This window comes from Diadema setosum, chromosome 14 (genome assembly GCF_964275005.1).
Source record: "Diadema setosum chromosome 14, eeDiaSeto1, whole genome shotgun sequence".
NCBI lineage: Eukaryota > Metazoa > Echinodermata > Echinoidea > Diadematoida > Diadematidae > Diadema > Diadema setosum.
The window spans coordinates 9,755,838-9,770,527 of record NC_092698.1 but is presented as its reverse complement, the minus strand read 5'-3'; the positions used below and the strand labels follow the sequence as shown (position 1 = coordinate 9,770,527).

The following is a 14,690-nucleotide window of genomic DNA, read 5'->3' as shown; positions in this document are numbered from 1 at the left end:
GAGAGGCAGCCCTGGCCTTGGTTGTCACCAACCCACTCTGTGAACGACAATGCAAAGGAGAAGCGAATTCAATGGCTTCATGCTTATTCAACAAACGAACAAATAAACAAACTAACTAACAAACACAGATAGACAAATAAATGATATTCTTGATAAATTCTTATTTTCAATGTGACCATCTCAGCTTCAATAGTCGTTTGCATTTTTATAGTGATCGTCGAATCTTATTTTCATATCCAATGTTGTCGTGGCTTTTACAGCTCGAAACAGAAAAGAACTCAAAGAAGGTTTTTGGCTTAGGAACTCACTCAGAAGTTTTCTACTAGATCAGATGTGATCAAAGAAAAGAATGGCAACACTGATAACAGAAGGTGATGATATCAGGTCCAGATGGGCAGAATACTGCTCAGAGCTGTACGAGCAGAAGGAGGAGGATGTTAAGCCTGTAAGCGTCCCAAAGACAGAATGTGAACCATCTCCATTGGAAAGTGAAGTGAGTCAAGCAATGTACCAACTTAAAAATGGAAAATCTCCAGGTTTTTATGATATAATCCCAGGAAGATGTGGAAAGCCAGTGGGGAAGAGGGTGTCCAAGTCATGTGGAAGCTTTGTGATAATATATGGAGGGAAGCAGAATGGTCAAAGAAGGGCAACCGGAAGGAATGCTCCTGCAACCATAGAAACGTCAGCCTCATCAGCCATGCCAGCAAAATGCTTTTGAAAATTGTTAACAACAGGATGGTTCAGAAACTGAGTAGGGAGATTGCTGAAGAACAGGCAGGTTTCCGAGTTGGAAGAGGTAGCAGGGACCAAATTGTCAACATCAGAAACATAATCGAGAAGTGCAAAGGCCATGCAAAATGCCACTGTATCTTTGTTTCATCGATTACAGCAAAGCTTTTGATTGTATAGCCCACCAAGATCTGTGGAATGTAATGTTATAAGGGGGTTTCCAGCTCACATTGTGTTCCTCATTAGTAATCTTCATGAAGACCAGGAATCTGCAATAAGAACTAGAAGGGGAGATTCAGAGTGGTTCAAAATTAATCGTGGCGTCAGACAAGGCTGCATTCTGTCACCGCAACTTTTCAACATATGTATGCTGAAAGAATAATGAGAGAAGTATTGGAAGACTTCCATGAAAGTATCAGGATTGGCGATCAACGGATTACAAATCTGAGATATGCAAATGACACTATACCTCTCGTATGCAGCAGTAGAAAAGAGCTAATGTACCTCCTGGGAGCAGTGAAATCCGCTTGTGAAAAAGAGGACTGTTGCTGAATACCAAGAAGACAAAAATAATGGTCATCGATGATGATGATGATGATGATGATGATGATGATGATTATGATGACGGGAGAGATCTTTCAAGCTAGATGGAGATGCCATTAAGGAGACCACTAGCTTTGAGTTCCTTGGCTCTTTTACCGACGTTAAAGGCGACTGCACCCAAGAAATAAAGAGGAGAACTGCCATCGCCAAAAACAAGGTTCAAAGCATGTTAAAAATCTGGAGGAGCAAGGTACCAACAGCACTGAAGATTCGACTTCCTAAGTCAACAGCTTTTCCTGTTGCAACATACCCGACATTATGGCTTCGAGTCATGGACACTGAAGAAAAGCAACAAAAAGACCGTTGATTCTTTTAAGCTTTATATAATGTAACCGGAGGGTGCTGAGAGTTTCTTGGACATTGCGTAAAACCAACACATGGGTCCTGGAACAGATTGGGCCTGAGAAGACACTGTTTACTGACATCATAACAAGAAAACAAGCCTATTTTGGCCAGGCCACAAGACACGAATGTCTTAACAAAAGAGTCATTCAGGAGATGGTAGAAGGGAAGAGAAGAAGGGATAGGCCAGCATCAAGTTGGATCGACGACATCAAGAAGTGCACTGGAACAAACATCGTTGGCGTTACTAGAATGGCAGCCGACCGCACTCAGTGGAGAACTCTTTCGCGGACCACACCAGCATAAAATTATGTGTATGTTACGTGACATGAAGAAGAAGAAGAAGATAGCTCTAATTCTGCCAGAGACTGCAAGGGCAACCTCCTTATGTTCCTGAATCTTATTAGTATCAGTCTTCCTGCATGTACATGCATGTAAGCACACTGACATGATGTGTGACTGCGCGCGTGTGTGAGTAATGGTAGGTGTATGTTTGTGCTCATGACTTTGTGCTGTCTTGCTTACATACTTTTACCTTAAAAGTGTGATATGTGTGTTTGCATTCTCGCTTTTTTTGTTTTTTTTGTAATTGCTAGCGTGAGTTGTATTTTCTATTTCTTTCCCTTTCGCGGTCTTCTCTTTGAGAGAGATGTGAAAACCGATGATAAAATATTCATTCACTTGATTATTTCATCCATTTGATTTGCTTATTTTGTTACTGCAGCTGACGTGGAATTTTCATTGTTGATGATTTTTCTTTTCTTTTTTAATTGGATCGCTAATTAGGTATTTTGTTTGTTTTATTGTGTTTTGTCTCTCGACCTTGATGGAAAGCAGCTCGTGTTGATTTAGCCATTCTGAATAGATAATGTATTTTGATAACTGAATGAAATAAACAAATAGTAATAAGATAAAGATTTTGAAAAGTGAATAACATATAGTAATAACACAATAATAATGTACAGTTATCATGTGCTCCATAATGTCCTTTTTCTAAAAGGAGAAATAATCATACCGTCAGTATGTTGCATATAGTCGCGCCAACCGCTTACTTCCACCAGGACCACAGCGCCACTTGCCGTTTCCCTTATCGACCCTTTCCGGGACAGAGTTCCAGCAGCATCTGCAGTCCAACCAGAAGTAGTCGTGGCTTCCGCATTGCGCTCGTGCAGCCTCTGCCAGCGACAGGACGTATTAAAGAGTGGCACGGGCAACAGCGCTTGGTATTTGGCATTGGCTTGCAGCTTTGGGGATTGTCTTTTTGTCGCAGCCGACGACAAAAATTCCTATGAAACAAAACAGGTTTCGTCTTGTTTAGATCATGAACATGGCGTAACTCGGGACAGTCATATTACTGTTGGTTCCTTTCTCCGGATACGGTACGTCATTGCGAAAACAATATAGGGTTGTCGTAATTCCGACGGTTCGTTAGTGCACACGTTTACGGGCCTTATTTCGTTTTCCGGTTAACGAACCTCGGAATAACGAACCTTTTGAGTAAAGACCCATATATCTGGATTGATGCACCCTTTTTAAATTTCTTATTAACTAACATCTGGGTTTAAAGAAATTTGTGTGTTTCGGAATAACGACTATTCGGAACAATGAACAATATTTCGGTTTTATATAAATAAGCTTTGGGAATAACGAACATCTCCCTCGTTTTCAGCCAGCGTGGCCTTGTGTTGAATGTACAAGATTAGAGATTCTCTGTCGCTTTTTTTAAAGGGACAGTACAGTATTGGTCGAGATGAGAATTGGGCTTTTACCTTTTTGCGAGATACCAAGAAAATACTTACAAAATAGTACAGAGCATACCATTTTAAGAGGAATTCAAAGTTTATTTGATGAAAATCGGGTTTGAAATTAATGAAACATCCAAAAACAAAGTAAAATAAAGCGATCGTAATAAAGTGTGGCTCCCACACTTTACTAGACTCGCTCTGTTTTGGATATCTCAGCCATTTCAAAACCAATTTTAATCAAAATTCTATACGTTGAATTCCTCACGAAATTACATGCTCTTTCATATTTCATAAGAGGTTTCTCATTATCTTACCAAAAAAAAAAAAAAGTTAGAAACCTGAAATTAGGTCTCCACCAAAACAATACGATCCCTTTAATTATCCATAAAAACCTGAAACAATAGGAATGAAAATTAACACTCAAGGGAGTTTACAGATTACTGTGTAGGCCAATAATATTCTCACATTTTTTTTCGTCGGTCATTATTATCATCTGATATTGAATCTTGTGACGAAAAACATTTTTTTTTTGTCCTTTTGACCGAACCATTACTCAGTGAAAGCAATAGAATGTGCTCTAGATGATTAATTTTGTTCGTTAACGAGAAGAAAATCAAGAGAATGTTGAGCTTGCAATTAATGTACCCTATTGTACCAGTACTTTTTGCATTGTACCAGTTTTAGGAAAGTCGTGTTGTCAGGGAATGCCTATAAAATTGCCATCCGAATGAGCTCCGAATCGGGCCACACTTTGGGCTACATAAACCCGTAGGTAAGTATTATGTGTCAACCCTGTTGCATTGAAATAATTTTCCTGACTACTACGTTTAATCACACATAAAAAACACAAACATATCATACATTATTAACATACATAAAAAAGTAAACTAAACCTGTCCGACAGCACATACATTAATGGAAATAGCACTACTTAGAGAAGGAAAAACAAAGAAATAAGACAACAACAGCAATACCGACTTGAAGCAAAACGAGACATGAAACTCGTCACACTGACGAGTTAGGTGATACGCCTGGGGTCATCAGATGTCGGTCATCTGTGATCGACAAAGAAAAGAATGTGATATAGGCACCTTGAAGTTATATTGAGCGTGCATGCAAAACGGTTTCTCTAACCACTCGGCCACGGGACATCCACGGAAACGGTAAGGCCGAAAAAAAAAAATGTATAGATATTACAGGGGGAAAAAGTCAATGCCCACTCAACAATTGTGGCCGCGTGAACATGTATTGCATTGCTAGAAGGAAATGCGGCCTTGTAACGACTGAGGTCGCTGTGCCATTTCTGGCAATTTCGGAAAAATACGTCCCGCAGACATAAAACCTATAATCGGCTGATTTTGATACCTTGCCTTTAATCACAATTTTCAGTGTGATGACGTCATCAAAGTACAAAACAATGACATGGACTTGAAAGACAATTGCTCAAAGTACAACACCTCCGTTGTCGTCATTACATACTATTTGACAGAGTCAGGATGCAACATTCTGCAGCAGTCGAAGCAATGTGGTCTTCAACACAAAACAGAGGGATATTGTGTGTGTGTGTGTGTGTGTGTGTGTATAGGTGCGTTTATATACGAACGTAATTTCTACATGGACGAATGTGTAATACACCATTGAAGAAAAAAAAAGTAAAATAGCTAGGTATTTTGTTTCGTGATCTTGTGGGGTTCGAACCCGCACGAGTGCAACCTCACGTCTCTGAGACGGCGCCTTTAACCACTCGGCCATACGTCTCGACGAGAAAATATGAGGAACGTAAACTTATGTATGTGAAAGATGAATCACGAATCGATTCGTCCACATTCCATTCTCATTTTCAGTTTTAAACTGCAAAATTGTCAACCTCATGAGAAGATTTCAAAGAACAAAATGCATGATTACTGCAGCTTATTGTCTCAGCTACAACATACTTAAATTTCAGAGGAAATGAAGCAAAATCAGCTGAGATAAAGGTGCTTAAACGTTGTCAAGTCAATGGATGGTTTTAAAAAAAATCACTTCCCATAGACATAACACGTAAACTTGTCCGATTTTGCATCTTTACTTTTAATCACAATTTAAAGTATGATAACGTCATCAAATTTCAAAACCATGACATGGACTTGAAAGGCAAATGTTAAAAGTACAACATATGTGAATTTGGGATAATATTGAGCTTAAACAACAGAGATACGAGCAAATGAATGTTAGAAACAGTACCTCAAAAAAATTAATTCCACTTTTTTGATTTCAGATGATGATATGATGACGTCATAATGTATTTCGGGAAATATTGATACTTGAAACGTTATTTCCAATTCATATGCTTTTGTAATATGCAATAAAAACATAGGGTCAACGGACTTTTTAAAGAGCTATTGCGAAATAAACAAAGACATGTTTTTCGCTATATTTCCACATAGACGCGCACACGAAATTTCAACTTTGACGCCAGCGCATTCCTTTCTTATAGGTCAACATCGATCGGAAATCAGTGGATATTGTTACTCAAAGTATCAGGAATCCAAATCAGTCAAAAAAATTGCATTTTCATGTTGGTTACGCCCTCTGCGCGCGAAATTGCGCGGACGGACGCGCACGCGAGAAAATGTTTGAAACGCTTAAAATTGTCTGAAACTTCGAGATTTCCCATTGGGAAGTCGTTTTGAGCCTTTTAAAATTTTGACGCGCGCTTACGCGCGCGTAATGAAGACCTGGGTAACTAGCAATAAAAAAGTAAGATAGAGCGTGACCTGAACTTTATGTCCACCGAAAATGACGCAGAAATTACATCTAGTTATGAAGTTATGATCGATCATGTGACAAGGTCCGAAAATCACAAAATGGCGCCTAAATGACGTCATAGATATGTTACTGTCATGAAAACCTTATTGTGGCTAGATATTGTTATGAGACATGTTGACTGAAAATTTCATGTCATTCCGTAATGTCATTGTTGAGATATTGACGACACAAAATTGTCCAGAAAGAAAGAAGAATAAAAAACGAGACATGAAACTCGTCACACTGACGAGTTAGGTGATACGCCTGGGGTCATCAGATGTCGGTCATCTGTGATCGACAAAGAAAAGAATGTGATATAGGCACCTTGAAGTTATATTGAGCGTGCATGCAAAACGGTTTCTCTAACCACTCGGCCACGGGACATCCACGGAAACGGTAAGGCCGAAAAAAAAAATGTATAGATATTACAGGGGGAAAAAGTCAATGCCCACTCAACAATTTTGGCCGCGTGAACATGTATTGCATTGCTAGAAGGAAATGCGGCCTTGTAACGACTGAGGTCGCTGTGCCATTTCTGGCAATTTCGGAAAAATACGTCCCGCAGACATAAAACCTATAATCGACTGATTTTGATACCTTGCCTTTAATCACAATTTTCAGTGTGATGACGTCATCAAAGTACAAAACAATGACATGGACTTGAAAGACAATTGCTCAAAGTACAACACCTCCGTTGTCGTCATTACATACTATTTGACAGAGTCAGGATGCAACATTCTGCAGCAGTCGAAGCAATGTGGTCTCCAACACAAAACAGAGGGATATTGTGTGTGTGTGTGTGTGTGTGTGTATAGGTGCGTTTATATACGAACGTAATTTCTACATGGACGAATGTGTAATACACCATTGAAGAAAAAAAAAGTAAAATAGCTAGGTATTTTGTTTCGTGATCTTGTGGGGTTCGAACCCGCACGAGTGCAACCTCACGTCTCTGAGACGGCGCCTTTAACCACTCGGCCATACGTCTCGACGAGAAAATATGAGGAACGTAAACTTATGTATGTGAAAGATGAATCACGAATCGATTCGTCCACATTCCATTCTCATTTTCAGTTTTAAACTGCAAAATTGTCAACCTCATGAGAAGATTTCAAAGAACAAAATGCATGATTACTGCAGCTTATTGTCTCAGCTACAACATACTTAAATTTCAGAGCAAATGAAGCAAAATCAGCTGAGATAAAGGTGCTTAAACGTTGTCAAGTCAATGGATGGTTTAAAAAAAATCACTTCCCATAGACATAACACGTAAACTTGTCCGATTTTGCATCTTTACCTTTAATAACAATTTAAAGTATGATAACGTCATCAAATTTCAAAACCATGACATGGACTTGAAAGGCAAATGTTAAAAGTACAACATATGTGAATTTGGAATAATATTGAGCTTAAACAACAGAGATACGAGCAAATGAATGTTAGAAACAGTACCTCAAAAAAATTAATTCCACTTTTTTGATTTCAGATGATGATATGATGACGTCATAATGTATTTCGGGAAATATTGATACTTGAAACGTTATTTCCAATTCATATGCTTTTGTAATATGCAATAAAAACATAGGGTCAACGGACTTTTTAAAGAGCTATTGCGAAATAAACAAAGACATGTTTTTCGCTATATTTCCACATAGACGCGCACACGAAATTTCAACTTTGACGCCAGCGCATTCCTTTGTTATAGGTCAACATCGATCGGAAATCAGTGGATATTGTTACTCAAAGTATCAGGAATCCAAATCAGTCAAAAAAATTGCATTTTCATGTTGGTTACGCCCTCTGCGCGCGAAATTGCGCGGACGGACGCGCACGCGAGAAAATGTTTGAAACGCTTAAAATTGTCTGAAACTTCGAGATTTCCCATTGGGAAGTCGTTTTGAGCCTTTTAAAATTTTGACGCGCTCTTACGCGAGCGTAATGAAGACCTGGGTAACTAGCGTTAAAAAGTAAGATAGAGCGTGACCTGAACTTTATGTCCACCGAAAATGACGCAGATATTACATCTAGTTATGAAGTTATGATCGATCATGTGACAAGGTCCGAAAATCACAAAATGGCGCCTAAATGACGTCATAGATATGTTACTGTCATGAAAACCTTATTGTGGCTAGATATTGTTATGAGACATGTTGACTGAAAATTTCATGTCATTCCGTAATGTCATTGTTGAGATATTGACGACACAAAATTGTCCAGAAAGAAAGAAGAATAAAAAAAAATAAAGAGAGATTTTGACAATCACAATAGGTGATACGCTGATAGCGTATCACCTAATTAGAAAACAAAACAAAAATGAAACATAATGCTACACACTTGCTGACAGTTCTATGTTACCTTGATCTTCTGTTACAAGTGGTTGCAAAGCAGTAGTGGTAGAAGCTGCAGTCGAAGTGGACATATCCCGAGTTGTTGTAGTAGTTGTAGTAGGCTTTATTATTAGATTGACAGATTTCAGAACATTTTATCGTCATTTCAGTTCAACAAATCCAAAAGTTGCCTCGTGTGGTAGAGGGTATCTCCTTTCAATTAACCTTTTTTTTTTTTTTTTTTTTTTTTGGGGGGGGGGGGGGCTTGGTTCCCATCCATAGATTCAGTACACTTTTGGGCAAAGACTGGTTGCCCCCACCCCCTCCATGAAAACATTGAGGAGCCGCGCAAACGTATCATTTTGCTCCCAAATAATTCCCGAGATGCAAAAAAAAAAAAAAAAAAAAAATACTAGTCTTGCTTTCTTTGGTAGAAATTGTCCTCCCCTTGCTCTGTCCCCTTCCATATTTTCGTTACACTTTGGGGATTGACAATTTTCCAAAATATTCCACAGAAATTATGCACCAAATCCTTATATTTCTATATCCCCCCCCCCAAAAAAAAAAAAAAAATCAAAGAATTTTGTGTTTTTCCAAGTATGAGTGTCACATGAAGGAACAATGAATGTCTCACTGAAAGGATGAGATCTGTCAATGAAAGTGGTCAAATTAAAAGGCCAGCCTGCATGACTGCAGGCTTGGGTTTAGGGTTTCTTCTAGTCCGTAACCTTCAAAATGGTCACCGTTGTTGATAACTTGGTCACTCCCACAAAGGCTAACCCATTATCCATTTTCTCTCTTCATATTCAAGACATGGTTTGTCGCTGCGAGCTACATGTATATGTTGAATGATGAACAGAGAAAATGGACTGTGTGGGTTGGCCTTAGTGGGAATACGTTATCGGACAGGTGGTCACGTTAAACGTTATGGACCATAAAATGTCAAAAGAAACCCTAAACACAAATTCTAAACACAAACCTGCATTCGTACAGGCTGGCATGTTGATTTGGTCACTTTCATTGACAGATCTCATCCATTCAGTGAGGCATTCATTGTTTCTACATGTAACACGCAAAGTGGGAAAACTGCAATTTGTGATTGTGGTCTTTAAAGTTAATGTGCTCAGTCATGCATGACGTTTGTCAAACAACATAATTAGGTATCAATGGAAAGCCAAATGCGGTACCAAATCTAGTCTGGCTTCCAGACCCTCTGCCCGTACTATTTCGCTATTCAGGATATTAACCCCCTCAACGTCGAAAACTAGTATAGTTTAAGGTGATTTTGTCCTGCAAAAGAGTTTTCCTTCGGCAAAGGCCTTTGCCGAACGGCGGCTCCGAGCCGCGACCGAGCCCGACCTTTTCTCACTGTAAACGCAAACTGGGCCAAATGCAGTACCAAATATAGTCTGGCTTCCAGACCCTCTGCCCGTACTATTTCCCTATTCAGGATATTAACCCCCTCAACGTCGAAAACTAGTATAGTTTAAGGTGGTTTTGTCCTGCAAAGGATTTTTCCTTCGGCAAAGGCCTTTGCCGAACGGCGATTTCGTCGCCACGGAGTCCAGTTGGCAAAGGGTCTGGAAACCAGACTACACCAAATTGCGTTTGTTTACAAGCAGAGCGCCACTACGACAAAATATTGATAGGTTTGAATTAAAAGCCCGGGCCGAGCCCGGCACTGTAAACGGACAGAATTGCGAAGCTCGGCCCCGTAATAAAGGCCGGGCTCGGCCGCGGCTCGGCCCAGCCCCGCACTGTAAACGGGGTCTAAGATTTTCAGAGTATTGGTTTCTCTGCTCAAGAACACAATAAATTCCACAAATCTATGTATGGCGCTGTCGATTTATGTATATAACGTGAAATTATGAAAATCGTCTGGAATGCCCCTTTAATAGCTGCCACATCTTCTTTTGGCCCGACTCTGAAATACACGCCCCGCACCCTTGAAAGAGGCAATAAGTGAGCCTACTTTTAAAGGCAATATTTACCATGAAACAAAAACCCAGCTTTAGTGCTTTGAAATAGTTCTAAAATGTGAGTCTAGGCTAGAAACAACCAATGTAAAAATGTTAATCATTACAATCGCTGTTAAATATCGTTGAATATACAGAATATCAACAATAATTACAATAAAATTGCTTTCAGAACAAACCGCTACAGTTAGGTTAATTGAGAAAAATGATATCTCCATAATTGTAGGCTTTATTGCGAAATTTTTATGCAGTAGGATGTTTTGTGATACAGCTGACCTACACATATGCATCAAATGTGATATCTCGAACATTTTTAAATCACTGCTGCCAGTGGTAATGAATACCTTTAAAGGAAACCAGAACCCAAATGTAATTGTGGATCCCATATATAAATGTGGGTTGTTTAATGTTGTTAGCGAATTATGTTTTCATATATTTTGTTCTCTGGGGTGATGGAGTCAATGTTTTGCCTTCAGACAAACTGAAGAAAATTCAAACCTCAACCTTCAACCCCTCTAGTTAATATTCTCTTGCACATCACAGTTTGTTTCTTTGTTTGTTTGCTTGAATCCTGCAGGCAAAAAACATTGTTCGTATTCTATAATAGCGAGGAAGCGCTGTTGACCAAGGAAATCAAGCACGATGTCCTTTGGTATCTTGAGTTTGACTACTCTGGCTGCAGCGATTATCCCCCATAAAATGCAGGCACGTTTATCTTCAACGCCTATTCAATACGCAGGAGTCAAAGTCGTCGGTTCCTTGTGTTGTTTGCTTGTAAGAATTCAGTATTTCCTTATATTAGCAGTTACTGAAAACAATTCTAATCGCGAGCAAAGTCGCACACACATGCTCTCACACATATCCACACCTCACAGAACACAAGACTAGGTTGGTCAAACTTCATGAACTATTTAAAGTGTTTAACACTGGCTTAAGTCTTTTCAAATTGTCAAATAGAAATAGGTATTTAAATCTTGAAACTAGAATGTTGTTCTGTTCCTATATCAACTGGCAGCTGGTTCCATATTCTTTAATACGAGTGGTTCAGAGAGAGAGAGAGAGAAAAAAAAAAACATTAGTCCCTACATTGTAGATGGAGGCGGTTTCTTTGGCGCGTGTTGTCATTATAAATCTGTGAATTAAGGGCAAAATGTCTTTTGGTTGAAATCTCATATGAAAATTGTCAAAATTGCAGAGAAGATTTAAGTTTAAACATGAAAACCAAGACACTAATTAATCAAATGGTACTGAAAGAATATGGCTTATTACTCGGCTGCCTGAAGTCTAAATTGGTGACAAACCATTGTTATTTTCATTTTTTTTTTTTGCAATACATCTATACCTCAATTCAACAATGAGAATCTTAACCATATTACCCAGTGCGACATTAGAGTAAGTCAGGTATAAGAAATGGTATTGTATAAAATTCTTAAAATCCTCTCAGGTAATACATGTATGTATATTGATCTTAATCTATTATACACATGCTTGACACCTACATTTCGAGAACCTTGGCGGAAACAGATTGTATAAACTATGGGCTTTCCAAGTCAGATGCTCATCAACAATAACTAGGATTGAACACTTCCAGGTATTTTAGGTCCCCAAACATATTATTATGTATCAATATCGTTCGGAATGATTTTCGACTTTCATGGGAGCTGTAATGACTCGTATAGAGTTCAACACAACTGTAAATTGACCTATATAATCCCCTACTGGTATAACGCCTATGGGCACGGCATGGGTTCGTCAATGCCGAGGTCACAATAGGCCGATCAAATTGTTTACAGACGGAATATGACAATCTCTGCGCTTCAGCTGCATTGAGGCTTTGGTGGACTCTGCACTAAAGTGGGTCAAATTCGGTCCAAACAGAACGGAGAGCCCTCGCGATGAAACATCGCGAATCTGAATGACCTTACACGCTACATGTATTATGTACCCCCACCTATTGGAATCGCAGCTGTTTGTACATGTATCAGTATTTCATGGACGACCTGTGATCTGACATGTCTTCCTACGTTATCCGGAGAGCGAAGGAGTACGACCTCGGCTCGTTGATGCGACTCGTGAGCGAACTCGGGGACCATGAGCAATCGAAGGCAACGATCACGGAAGACGGTTAGGAGAAGTATACTATCATGATATTGTTTTTCTTGTTCATAATTATTTTAGGCTTCTGTTCTCGTTCTCAACCGTTGTACGAAACATTGATGGAGATATCGTATTATTTGCTACATATATTTTGCATCTACACATTTAACGTGTACCTGATAACCTGATGTCTAAACTTGAACCCAGTACTGCGCAGGGACGGACTGAGTGGGAATGGGTCACGTCTCAAAATCTACGTCGTGGAATACTTCCCATCGTGTGATACGAAGGAGGCCGGGCAGCAGGGCGAGGGAAGTGTTGTGGGCTTTGGTGCGGTGCATGATATGTACAACATTTTGCACGGTCCCATTGCCTTCCTCTGCGGGTTGTACGTGGACGAAGATCACAGAGGTACTGAGAATTGAGTACTGTCTGCAGGAAAGTTTTAAGCAGGGTGTTGATTATTGTTGAATTTCGACGGTGCATTTCCCCTCCCCCTTCTCACATTATGGTCGCTCTCGGACATTAATGCGCTACCCAATCTCGTCCAAACACTTCAAAAATTCTACATGGCCTATGACAGCACATCCAATTGCACTCTACTGGCGTCACACCGGTAAAACATACCCTAAATGCCGACACCAGTTAACCGTAAACGGTGCCTTTGAGTGACTGCCAGTTTGACTTTATACGAAAAATTATAAAACTCCTTATCTTTATACGAATATGATTGACATTTTCCCTTTTTGCGCCTACTTTCATCCTTGATGTGGCTTTCGATACTTTTTTTCTTTTTTTTTTGTAGGAAGATGCTGTAGTATCTGTGTAACGTGTTATGTCCCAAACAGGGCAGGTCATCCTTTAGTAACATCGCATTTTTTTTTTTTTTTTTTGATTGTGTGACAAATATGTCACGTATTGTGTATTCATATTTTTGTAAAAGATGTATGAAAAAAAAAGGAAAATCGCCTTTAAGATGTGCCTCCCATTTGCTATCTGATGTAATTTGTAAAGTATACACGGATTTTGTTATTGTTGATTGATCACGTGATGCCTTACAAATCGTTGTCATTTCTGTCTTACTTTATTTCCTTGCAGGGAAAAAACTCGGCAAAGCTTTGATGAAAGCTGCAGCGAAAGTAGGTTGCACGGAGAGGAATTTGATTTATAAAATGTATTTTATGTATTAAACTAAAAAAAAAAAATACGTAGTCCAAATTTGTGTTTATCATAAATATGTCTTTAATGGAAAGTCAAACAATATTCCACTCCAAAGGAAAAAAAAAAATGATGCAACACATTGGATTCCCCTCCCCCCCCCCCCCCCCAAAAAAAAGAAGAAATGTAGGGTATTTTGAAATCAAACATGCTTTCTTGGAACGATAACATCAGGTACGTAGGCCTATGCCCGATAATGCAGATTAGGCAAAACGATAATAACGTCATCTTTTCTGCTTCAGAATTCTACTTTACTTTCATATCTGCATAAGAATATGACAATCATGACCATTACCTGTTCGTTTTCCTCTTGTTTTGTTTTTGTTTTGTTTTATTTTTTGTTTTGTTTTTTAGCGCATTATCGCTTGTTCCTCGTGTACTCTGTCACAAATTATGTGAACTTCGTGTCTCCTCCTACAGGACTGCGTCGACTGTGGTTACGGCAGTATGGACTGGGACATTCTTTCCGAGGATGCAGGCACCAAAACATTCTACACGGGAATCGGCGCCAGAGATCTCACGGATTCACTCGGCCGCGATTACATGCGATTTTTCCTTCCGGATATGCAGAAATTCACCTCCGATATGAACGTCGTTTGTCGAGGTGACGCCACAATAAGTATAGAACTGTAAATCAAAAAACGTAGAAAAGTTAGTTACTGAATACCCTATACCTCTTCTTATCATCCATTCGTTATATTAGTGTGATGTAATAATGTACATCATGTCACTACTGTGATATGATAATTTGATACTGAAGGAATTTTCAACCCAGTGTTGGTGAGTTAAAGAGGAAATCCAGTCCAAATATAAGTTAGTCTGATAAAAGAGAGTAAAATCCTACGAGTTCAACAGTAAAAATT

At 39.2% G+C, this 14,690-nt stretch overlaps 1 protein-coding gene across 1 annotated transcript; it reads left to right on the top strand.

Annotated features, from left to right (window-relative positions):
• Positions 1 to 12,522: 12,522 nt before the first annotated feature.
• On the top strand, positions 12,523 to 14,592 carry LOC140238365 (thialysine N-epsilon-acetyltransferase-like). The gene is made up of 4 exons (XM_072318298.1): positions 12,523 to 12,636; positions 12,817 to 13,020; positions 13,708 to 13,748; positions 14,248 to 14,592. Exons 1-4 carry the CDS (start codon positions 12,525 to 12,527, stop codon positions 14,458 to 14,460), a joined length of 570 nt encoding a protein of 189 aa, XP_072174399.1. The 5' UTR covers positions 12,523 to 12,524; the 3' UTR covers positions 14,461 to 14,592.
• The last annotated feature ends 98 nt before the right edge of the window (positions 14,593 to 14,690 follow it).